Source organism: Trachurus trachurus, assembly GCF_905171665.1.
Source record: "Trachurus trachurus genome assembly, chromosome: 24".
Lineage (NCBI taxonomy): Eukaryota > Metazoa > Chordata > Actinopteri > Carangiformes > Carangidae > Trachurus > Trachurus trachurus.
Window position 1 is genome coordinate 8,068,222 of NC_139910.1, and position 12,474 is coordinate 8,080,695.

General features: G+C 41.6%; 1 protein-coding gene across 1 annotated transcript in view; it reads left to right on the plus strand.

Annotated features, from left to right (window-relative positions):
- The window catches only part of scara5 (scavenger receptor class A, member 5 (putative)), a gene marked incomplete at its 3' end in the record, with an annotated part of 103,099 nt that overhangs the window by 11,088 nt on the left and 79,537 nt on the right, over window positions 1–12,474 (plus strand). Inside the window, exon 2 of the mRNA XM_084001326.1 lies at window positions 3,101–3,229. Within this exon, the coding sequence (XP_083857452.1) occupies window positions 3,101–3,229 (129 nt within the window). The remainder of the gene's footprint in view (window positions 1–3,100; window positions 3,230–12,474) is intronic.

Sequence of the window (12,474 nt, forward strand, 5' to 3'; positions counted from 1 at the left end):
TCACCAAATAAAGCTGGTAAATCAATTACAATGGTTTTCCTTCGTCTTATCTTCTCTTCTTTTCCTTCAGTAACTGAAGATATTCTGTCAGGAACTGTGTAGTTTTGATTCAAAAGTTAATTATGGAAACTGTAGCTATGACGACACATCCCTTAAAATACGTAATCATTCCATATTTTTAAATGAAATTGCGTTGTCATGGATCATGGATCATGCAGCATCATTCGCCCGTGTTCCGTGAAGATCCGGAATTTGTCACAATGTATTCCTGCTGCCATCAAAATGCACAGTGCTTTATGTTATACGTTTACTTTTTATATCATTTATATCATATCATTGTTATGTAAGCTGCTGGACGATCTGAATTTCCCTCCTAGGGATTAATAAAGTATTTTCTATTCTATTCTATAGCCTTTAGGCCTATAAATATTTACTGTACTGGATGTTGCAAATTTATGTTTTGGATTCTTTGTGAAGGAGCTCTTGGGTTCAAAAAGGTTCAGTTGGTGACCCCTGGCCTACGGACATGTGATAACCTCAATAAGGTGCACCGTGCATGCCCCATTCCAAGCAGATTGCAAAACATACGTTTTTCAATCAGCAAATTTAATGTAAATGAAAACACAAGTGTCGCCTTGGTTTCGGAGTGCTCGGAAAATTCCGAGCAGTTTCGTACCAAATGGTTGCTAATTGAAGATATGAAGTTTATTTCATTTTTCTGTGTATTCAAATAAAAAAACTAAAAGCTACCCTACCAAGTTAGCAAGGCTTGCTCGTAGCCTTAGCTTTTCATCTAAGTCCAAGAGTTAGGATATTGTTAGCAGGACTTTAGCAGCTGCAAAGGCTCGGTGTTAGGGCGTTGTTGTTAAAGCAGAAGTAAGTGGTCCGGTCGTTTTCGCTAATGCTGCGTTCCAGGCAGGCTTTTGAAATCGTAAATTACAGCTTCAAGTCACAACTTACGACTTTGTAGCGTTCCAGGCAACCCACTCGTGTTTTTCCGACCTGTTTTACCGGTGAAAGTCACTATAACGGCCACTCGTAACTTCTGACCCGTGAACTCGTACCAGATCGAACTGGTACGACTTCACAGGTCGGAAAAATACGAGTTTCCTTGAACGCACCATAACAGTCCTCGTCCCTACGTCGCCACATTCACGGCGTCCCTTGGCTGCACAGCCCTGCATGCCGTTCTCTCTCCTCATTGGATAAAAACTGTAGGATACGATAAATGTTTTCTCCTCGGCTCAGAGCAGAGCAGAGTGACTGAGAGACCCGTGTTTCAGACCAAACACTCTATGTAAGTGATTGCTGCCGGAAGATATAACTATTTAAGACTTATATTAACACAAATATATCACTTACTTCTGCTTTAATTAATTTCCGTGGATAAATGTGCTAAACATGTGAGCTAATATTTATACCCAAACCCTTCAGCCTGGTCCCTTTTTAAATGGTTTATATCTTGTTTTAAAAATGCTCAAAATACAGCATAGCTTTATCTGTGCCACATAATTCCCTTTTGCTTGTCCAAGTATGTTTTTACATAAACATTTGTCACATTGGTTTCACATCTTTCATTCTACTTTCAAACTAGTACTACAAAAACTAAAAACAAACTAGTAGTACAGCTAACTTGGAAAAATATACTATGTAACTACTAGCCTACTTACTTCATTCAGGTGTGTTTTAGGTGGATCATCCCTGGTAATACACAGTTTTCCTTAGACCTCTATGGCTAAGCAATATATGTTCGCTAGCTAGAATATGAAGACCAACTTTTGTATAATTCATTCTGAAATCTAGGACTCGTACCAACAATGTCAAGCCACGGAGCAGAGGAAGACAAAACTTTAAAGAGTTGGACTCAGTTAAGTCCATATCCATAATATTTATAGACCACACTGTATATTTTCATTGTAGTCTGAACCTTAATGACCCCTGACCTCTAATGTTTGGGTACATCTTTTTTCAGATTATACTCTTGATGTTCTTTTTTTTTTTTAAATTCCTTTTCCAATGACTGATGAAAGTTGTGACTCCAGAGCGACTCCTCAAAATCTCTTCATCCTCTTGACCTGAAGGGAATGTTCCCTCAATATCAACAGCCTAATCCCTGTCTGCTGCCAAGCCCATCACACACACAGACACACACACACAGACACGCACGCACACACAATGAAAAACCACTTCCATCATAACAATATTGTGTCACTTTTATCAAGACTAATTCTCAAACATCTGTGTGACCGTGAGAGCGCTGGTATGTGGTGACATGAGTTATAGTAATAGCTCCACGCTGAGCACATTCATTTGTGTAAATTCTGTTTTATTAATGTAACTGTGCGTGTGTCTGTGTGTGTGTGTGTCATAATGCATGTCTCTAGCCTTAAAGCAATAATGTCTAAACCAGCCTCTAACAATAATTTAAGAGCTCTACCCGTGCCAAATAGGTAGAGTAATTTCTCATCAACTTTGTATTATAAATCGAATGCAAATACGACTTTTTTTTTTCTACAATGGGAAAACCAAGAAACACATAAAAGGTTGCTGCTTACTTAAACTACATGTCATCAAGTATATCCTCCCTAAGCTATGAAGTAAATCACTTGACTGTGTGTATTCCACTTTACGGCGCTTGATGTATGATCTAACCTTTGTATTTATACAGTTCTGTATTTCATCTCTGTAATAAGTTTCAGGCTTCACAATAAAAGCCTTTTGAATTATTTGTGTACTTGCAACCAATAGCCCTTGTTTCTATGGATACTCCTCACATTTCTGCACCTAGACCTGGAAAATTTGACCCGGGTCGTTTTCAAAATCCCTAGCTAATAAATGGTGAAGTAAATTAGTTTCAACTCACACATAAAGTAATGTTCCAGCCGCAATTCAACATGTTTTCACAGGAATGGTTTTGGTTAGAAGAAGTCAAAAGACCAAACACGACTTCAAACACCAAAAATCAAGTCGTTATTTATATTCTCTATTTCTGTATTGTTCATGAGTAAACTTGGCATAGTTTTACCTTCACATTAGTTGCACCTGTGTTTGGGTTTCCTCTGTTTTTCATGCTAATGTTCTTTCTCTGTTTCATCATCAGGTTCTGCAAAGCGTCGCAGGAAACAGGATCAGTGTTGCGGTCACCTGAACTCGCTCTCGGCCATCAAGTACGCCATTGTTTCCCTCTACATCCTGGTTCTTCTCACCATCTTCGGACTCTGCCTGGCAGGTAGGATGAATGATGAATGGATTTTCACGTGTTTGGTTCATATGTTTTTCCATTGTAGGCCTATCTGGATAAGTTAGATTATATGCATTGTTATTTTGCCACTTCAGGATGGGTTCAAATCTTCTTTTTATTCCAAAACACTGTCAGTAATGCATATTACAAAACTTTTGGATCCACTTTTGTTACTTTCTGACAACATTATAGTAGTCCAAAGCCCTCAAAACAGAAAAATATAATTAAATGATTCAAGATAGTAAATTTAACAGACCTTTTACACCTTGAAACACAACAAATAACAAAGACAGCGTATCAAATATCAAAACATAGCATGCTGTAATGTAACATCTGCAGTAGGAGCTGCAGTTAAGTGTCCACATGACCTCAGACACATCAGTGGTTTCATCCCCGATAATGACGGAGGAGATGCTGCCAAACTTTTTTTTCCCCCTTGTGCAAGTTCAGTGAAATGACTCTCAGATGAGCCACGTTCCAACACATGTTGTGCCTTTTGCAGTGTGTTTTGATAGTAAATATGATTTTATTAGTGTAGCCTGAGTGTTTGTTGAAACATCAAGCAAGGAAAAATGTGACACATGATGTTGATCAGCTCACTCCGAGATGAGTCGTTCGATAAAACGTAGTGGATGTTTATATCACACAAAACACAAAGGCGGCTGGTTAGTTTGAATATGCTGCTGTTATCAGACAATCTCTCAGCTGTTTAAGCTTAATCCCAGTTCGTTGGAGAGAAACGAAAAGGAAGGAAGGATGAGGGTGATTGATTGAAAGAAAGAAAGGAAGGAGGATGAGAAGAAAGAAAAGCAGCAGCAGTGCACTGTACTGTAGAGGCAGAGGGAGGGAGGGGGGGCATATTGTTGGTCTTTTGTTCTCCAGAGCTCTGTTATGCAGATGACATCAGCCGTTTTCTCAAGGTTGAATTATAATGAAGAACACACACATGCACATATACACACTTGCACCATAAAAAATCCCACTTATTTAGTCTTAGGTAACACTCTGCAACCTTACACTCCTCTTAAACTGTCTGTTCTGGTTTAGCAATGAGTACACGCACTGTCGTTCCCACACATTTGTGCAATTAATAAACTCCTGCTGGTGATTGTATAGACTTTATACACTTGATAAATGTAGACATTTTACTGCAGGAAGGTTTGTATCGGTGCAAGAAGCAGCACAGATGTCTGTATCTGCCTAATGAAACGTCACTCCGTGTCCGTGGAGATTTCTCACCTGGATCGTGAAATCGGTTTTCCTCAAGTGCGCCGCACAATTGACCTGTTCTTCTTCCTGCCGCCATTGTGGAGCTCAGGACCCGTGTGACAGATTTAGACTTAATTCCCCCACACATGTGAATGTTACGTTTGTCACAGCATTTTGGAAGCGTGACAAGCTTGACCTTTTTTTTACACAGCGACATGAAAGACAGAGGAGAGAGAGATAAACCGTGACGCTAGCTCTTTTTTTTTGTGCTGCGTGGTTCCCATAGCGCACCTGCATCCGTGGCTTCAGGAGTGTCGGGTTTTCAATTTGCTGAAGTGTAGGACTCTCCGCTGCACAGAGCTACAGCTACACCTTTTAGTGTGATTAAAGAGCTTCACAACTACGAGGGCTCAGCGGCCAATTTGTTGCGTGTATAGAGAGAATGAGGACCGCTTGATTGTTGGAAATGTACTGGGAGTGAGGGAAAATTCCAGTTTAGTGCTGTAATGAAGCTGGATTGGTGATGATGGGGTTTTGCATCATAGTGTTTATCTTGGAAGAACTGATCCTTGATTTGATGCATGTTACTATAACAGTTAGTCTTGATCGTTACTCCAGTGTTGCTTCAGTCATCAGGCAGCGATTTGTGGTGTCTCCACCAAGACTCACAGTTAAAGGGATAGTTAAACATTTGGGTAAATTGGCCCATTGCCATAATCCCTATAGTCATAGCAGTAGGTTCGTAACCTTTAATTGTCGGTGCAAGCTGTTTTTAGAACGGCGGAGCAGAACCACGAGCTGCTCAGAGCTACGCTACGGAGGCTCATGGGATTTCTTGGTTTGGTAAATGCAGAGACTGCTTGCTGAAAAACTGTCCCTGAAGGCAACAGGCATCAGCAGTTTTGCATGAATTTCCCTCTAAAACAACTCTGTCTCGTAACGCTCTGTTATTATCTCATAGCGTGGTGAATGTGCAGGTCACAACTTGTCCACCAGAGCCTTTTGGAGTTGTTGGATTGTGTATTTGATGAGTTTGATGAAGGAAATCAAGAAATCCCATTAGCCTCCATAGCGTAGCTCTGAGCAGCTCGCAGCTCTGCTCCACCGTTCTAAAAATAGCTTGCACCAACAATTAAAGGTAACGAACCTACTGCTATGACTATAGGGATTATGGCAATTTGCCAAAATGTTGAACTATCCCTTTAAGGCCAAGCACTTTGTATCAGCAATGTCATGATATAAATTTTGCTAATCATAATCCATACCAGACTTGTGCAGGTTTTCATGATGTAGTTAAGACAAGTCACGGACATAATTTATGACTTGTGTTGAATGATCTAACTCATAAAAGCAAAAACACATTTTTCAAAATGTCATAATTTTACAGTAAAGCAACACCACAACACTATTTTTCAGCTGTTATGTCTCATATTTGCCTTAAAAGTGGATTTTCATTGACAGGATGATCTGGGTTTCATATTCTGTCTTAGTAGTGGGTGAGCTAGCAGTGATCATACAGACTCTTAAAGGGATACTTCACCCAAAATGGATAATTCACCAGTTTTCTACTCACCGTCATGCCAAGGAAGGGTTTGGAGAACTTTCTGAGTCATCAAAACGCTTTAGGAGTTCCAGGGGGGGTCCGGCTGGCAATGGGTTTTCATATAATGGCGGCGGATAGAGTTCACTTTTGAATGGTCCAAAACACACACTATGAAACATCCAGATACCTCCATACTGCTCGTCCGTACTGACCCAAGTGTCCTGAAGCCACCACATGAAAAAGTTGTTCAGAAAAAAATTATTTGATCTCTGTTTTTAGCCTTGTTGTAGAAGTAGCTCCCAGTGGCTGTGCGAGATTTGCTGCGAGATGTTCGTTCGTCGTTGTAAACCATTGGATGTATGATGTAAACACGGAAGAACATCTCGCAGCACTATCCGCCACCATTTCATGAAAATCCGTCTCCAGCCGACCCCCCCGGTACTCCAAAAGCGTTTTGATGACTCTGAAAGTTCTCCAAACCCTTCCTTGGCATGACGGTTAGTAGAAAATTGGTGAATTATCGATTTTGGGTGAAATATCCCTTTAAGTAGTAGGAAAACAGCAGGCAGTGATAAGTCTACAGCATTTCAAAAATGATATTTTATATTGACGACGACATGGAACAAACATCTGGTCTGTGTTAATCTCAGTTTCCAGTTGGCTGATTCCCAAGCAGACAAGTGCATCTGACGTTTTAGAGACAGTTTCTTGAAATGATCTGTGTGTGACTGAGTTTGTTTTGTTTTGAATGAAGACTTCATGAACACGCTGAAAGCTCGTTTGAGATGGTGATAATTGTGTTTGTCAAAAAGTTTAAAACCTTTAGGAAATAACAGAGGAAAAGCAGGTTTAAAGCTCTGTGTGTTGAAGGACTGGTGCCGTGCTGCTGCAGGGCCAGTTATCGCTACATTATGTAATGCAGCAGGGAGAATCACCCACATTTCCCCAGCAGCCAGCCAGCCAGCCAGCCAGCTCCAAACCTCCAAAATCTGGGGTTTGGAGGCACTGACGGTGTTTCTTTCAAACACCACATGTCTCTGTGATTGGCACAAAACAAGTGGAGCTGTAATGTGGAAATTTTGATGTGCGAGTTATGGAAATGAGCTCGAGCTGTTGTTATTTCATATCACTGGGTTTGTGACACAGTGCTGTAATAAATTCCAGTGTCTTTAGAGCTTACTCCGCTCCTGCTCCTCCTCCTCCTCCTCCTCCTCCTCCTCCACTTCATCCTCCTCCTGGTTGATTTGGAAAAACCCTGGCCGGACGCCACGGTAGCCTCGTAGCCAGTTCACTGGAGTGTATGTGTGTATGTGTGTGAACGAGAAAAGCCTGCGGAGGTGTCGGACTTTTACGGCCGTTACCTTTTGCGAACTCTGCTGTGGCCTCCTTGTAAATGTCACCTCGCTTATTAGAGGCGAGGGAAGACAAAGAGAGTCCGACGGAGATGGAGAGCGACAGGATGAAAGAATGAAAGTTGCACGGACGGAGGAATTAAAAGGAGATAGAGACAGAAAAAGAAGAAGTGACAGGCCCAGGAACAGGTTTAAGAGCCGGGCTGGCCTCAGACCAGCAGCATCCTGGAGGAATCAACTGCTTTCACTAATCCTAATTTCATTTCAAGACCTCCTCCACTCCCCTCCCGTCCCACCCCTCGAGCCACCCACTCATGCCGTAACCACATGGCTGATGCCATTAAATGGCTGTGGCTGTGTGAGTGTGTATGTGTGTGTGTGTGTGTGTGTGTGTATTCCCAGGCACAGAGATGTAGTTAAGAGCTTGGAACGGGCTCGTTGTCGTCACAGAGGTATTTGGTTATTTGAGGCTTTTTTAGATGAGGTTGTTTTAGAAAAGCAATCAAACCGAGCTTTTCAGCCGGCCTCTCTTAAATTAAATGCCGGCCATCTAAAAGCTAAGTGGCTCCAGTGTAGCTTCACGGGAGGCCCAGCCCACCCCCTGACCCCCACCCTCATGCACATGCACACACATACACACACATTCATAAGATGCAATGCGGTCGCGACGGCTGCCAAATTTCCGACAGATTCAACTCTTTGACTTTGACTTTTGTCTTTTTGTTGTGTTTTTTTTCTCTCTCTCTACCTCGTTCTTACTTTGTCTCCTTGGCCTCCGCCCAACCTCATGGCTCCCAGTGATTCCCCCGTGCTTCCAAACACATCCATATATCAGTCTCCTCTCTGGCTGAACACATCTGCATTCATGACATGATAAGCATCATAAAGTATTTTCTGTCTCTGTCAGATCCTAAATCTTTTTGGTTTGGACAAGTGCAAAGAAGGGAGAGATAAACACAAGTAGAGAAAGATAAAAAACCACAAACTGATGAATCCTGCTGTGTGCCTCAGCTGCTTTATCGCTATGTTACGTCTACCAGCTTATCTCCGTGTAGATACGAGACATCTCCGTCCGCTCTGATCAGGAGCCTCAGGAGCCGCATGGTGATTGGTCCATAACTGAAAGGTCACATGTTCAGCTCCCATGATGCTCGGCTGCAGCCACATCCCAGACTTTTATCATCTCCAAGGCGCCTGCTCGGAGAAACTTTTGTCTTTTGTAGTCACTGTTTTTTTGGCGGCCCACGACTCAAGAGGAGGGACATTAATTAAGAAACATGTCCTGTCTTTTTTTTTTTTTTCTTTTTTTTGCATCAAAGCTTCTCTTGATAACTGCGCTCACACGCCGGCCAGGCCAAATGGTCACCAGATGCAACTTGACGACTGACGCAGACTTGCTTCCCAGAAGCCCCGTGGCTGTTTCTCACATCACCTTCAGTTTTCTACTGAACTGTGACTCTTATTTGTCCTTATCTGAAGGAGTTACTGCAGGTTGTTGCACGGAAACTGTTAAAAGTTGAGGCGTTAGCAGCAGTGAAAGAGATTAAAGGGATAGTTCAACATTTTGGCAAATTGGCCCATTGCCATAATAGATATAGTCATAGCAGTAGGTTTGTTACCTTTATTCACTACCTGCACATTCACCACGCTATGAGATAATAACAGAAAGTTACCAGACAGAGTTTGTGTTTTAGAGGTAAATGCAGAGACTGCTTGCTGAAAAACTAACTGAAGGCAACGCGCATCAGCGGTTTTGCTAGAATTTACTTTGAAAACAACTCTGTCTGGTAACGTTCTGTTATTATCTCATAGCGTGGTGAATGTGCAGGTCACAACTTGTCCACCAGAGCGTTTTGGAGTTGTTGGATTGTGTATTTGATGAGTTTGATGAGGGAAACCAAGAAATCCCATTAGCCTCCGTAGTGTAGCTCTGAGCAGCTCGCCGCTCCACTCGGCGGTTCTAAGAATAACACCAACAAATAAAGGTAACAAACCTATGACTATAGGGATTATGACAATGGGCCAATTTGCCAAAATGTTGAACTATCCCTTTAATACTGTTTCCATGACTGATTGTTAATTTTCTTAGATTTAGTTTAAGCTTTTAGGGAAACCAGCGGCAAGAAAGAGAAATGGACATGAAATACTTTGATTACACCAAAAAGGTAAAGTGATATTCAACCGTATAGAGCGATCATCAAGCTACAGAAAGCAGAATGATCCAATTCCAGGCTGTCGCACAAACCATAAACTGACTGCCCATCAAATTTAACAAGTGAAATCAGCTCTATGTCCTTCATGTCCAGAAACACTCTTCTATGGGATGTATTGGCTTTCTTCTTTTATCACCATGAACTTAGCCAGGTTAAGATGAAGTCAAGGGTACCTTCCATTATTTGGGTCACTAAGGTGCTTTGTGCAATAGTTTAACTAACTCTAAGTGATCCCTTAAAGGGATAGTTCACCCTAGAATGATATTTGCTCATTATCTACTCACCCTCATGTTGACTAAGGGCTGGAAGAATTATCAGAGTCCACCTGTAATGTCCGTCTTGTGCTGAAGCCCCAAATTGCGTAATTGTCCCGAAAAAATTAAATAAGTCTATATTTTAAGCTTGTTTGTAGCGGAAGCTTCTCGAAGCTCCTCTTCCTGGTCCGTCCAAATATCGCGTGATTTGCGCCGGCGTCAGTGCGGTTACTGCGAATCACGCGATATTTGGACGGACCAGGAAGAGGAGCTTCGAGAAGCTTCCGCTACAAACAAGCTTAAAATATAGACTTATTTAATTTTTTTCGGGACAATTACGCAATTTGGGGCTTCAGCACAAGACGGACATTACATACGAGCATCATGGAGGTATTTGGATGTTTTTTTGTGTGTGTTTTTTTACGAAGAGCTCTGGTGTCCCTTTGCAACCGTTGCATTGAAATGCACTGCTACGCCAAGACCCCCTGTAACTCAGAGAAGGGACGGTGGACTCTGATAATTCTTCCAGCCCTTAGTCAACATGAGGGTGAGTAGATAATGAGCGAAATATCATTCTAGGGTGAACTATCCCTTTAAGTGCAACACTAAGATAAGAGAAAAGTCCTTAAATATTTAAAGCTTTTCTGGATCTTTCTTGACCTCACGGGTTCATTTTTTCTTCCCTGGATGTTGCCAACACATCTGCACATTTCTACACAGGGGGTCAGTCTTCTTCTCTGTGTGCCGGAGCAGAGGTTTGTCCATTGATAATAAGACAATGTTCTCTGTACTGTAGATTTCACTCTTAAGTTTCAACCTGGAAACAGAGAAAATCCCCCGTCAGTGTTGATTTCAGTCAATTAACTGATTGTTTAGATAAAAACCTGAGCTGGAACAATGCTACAGCTCTGCAGCGTGTTCCCCTGGACTGATTGAATTATTGCAATTTTTTTAAAGGCCCCATGCTGTGCACTTTTCTCTGGGTTTATTTACCTGCTGATATCCCTAACAAGATGTATCATTGGTTTTGAGTACCTGTGATCTGCTTAATATGGTTTCTACTGCCCCTTTCTGTTGCCTCTTTCTGGAGTTCTAGCAGGCACAGGTCATTTGGCCAATCAGAGGAGAGAATGAGAACCTCTCCTCTGATTGGCTCACTGTGTTTGAGTGGTGTGTGGTCGGGCCAATCACAGGCAAGTAACTGAAACCTAAGCTGCATTCATAAAAATTGAAAAAAAACAACTGGTCACGGTGGGCGGAGTTCCCTTGTGTGTGACATCACAGAAAGGAGGAAGTGCTATCTGCTCGTCTCAAAGAGAATGTTCCTACAAATGGGCGGTGTGTGTTTCTCCGTTTATGACCAGTTTGATGCATTGGACAGTATATACGTGGCCCAGAGACCTCCCCAAGCACGAAAAAATAACCAAAATCACATTTTTCATGCCATGGGGCCTTTAATGTCATTTTGATAAATGCATTTTGGGCGACCTCCAAGAGTCTTCTATTATTTTTCTTTCTAATGTTTCCCGTGGGACGTTGCATAATAACGAAGGCCTTGTTCAGGTTCAGATTGAAATGAAAAATAACAGGAGATAAGTATGTAAGAGAATACCAGTGTTTTTACATGTTTAAGCCTATGAATGACATGTGCAATTATGTTTTATAACTTCAATTGTGGGAATCAAAACAAAATAATGTCGTTATATCCCATAATCAGTTGCAACATCTTTGCATTGTTCACATCGGTGACGATATATCTGATGAAGCACACCTCACTCCTCCTCCTCTTGGATGCAGTTGATTGGTTCCCATCACGTGTGACATTTGAAGCAAAGAGAAACCAGATGCAGAGTTTTTTTTGTTGCGTCTCATCGAAGCCAAGAAGAAAAAAGCGAGAAATTCCTCAGATGTTTCAGATGATTTCCTCTGAGAACATCCAACGTGCTATAAACAGCGTTAGTGCAGGTGAGAGAGATGTTGGACTGAACTGTAACATGTAGAAATGGACGCATACCAAAGGTGTTTATGCTTATTCATTAGCTTTATTTAAACCTTAATCATTCAGGATGCGGCATTGTTTTCAGTGATGTTGCGAGAACAGATAAAATGCATCACAATACAATGATGTAATGGTTTTGGTAAAGTCGGGCTGATGAAGCACAGTTGGACTCGCCTCCAAGAAGCCTCTTAAATGATCTGCAACCAAGTCCGGTTGCCCTCGATTCACCTTCTCTCGTAAAACCAGGACCCGAGTCTCCACAGATATTTAATAGTAAACACGCTGGAACATAACGGGACATTTAAAATCATCATGTTCTTCCGCTTTAGCCTGATGGGAGCAGCCAAGTCCAACCAGAGCAGTGAAGTCGTGGCTCAGAAACCAAAACAACGGGTTTAAAAAGCTTTGATGAGATTGGACACTCACTGTCAACTACTCGTTTCGCCGTATTTGATCCGTTTATTCAATAAAATATTGTTTAGAGCAGTTTCAGATCTTTTAACTAAACCAGATAAACACATATTCAGATTTTCTCTCGCGGTTTTGCTAACCAGCTTCTAAAAACACATTTATTTCATGTGGCTTTTCACTGTTTTATTTTTAATTTTTCTGAATGTGTTTGTTTTGTTGAAGTATGTTCTTATCCCTGATTTTTATAAGTGC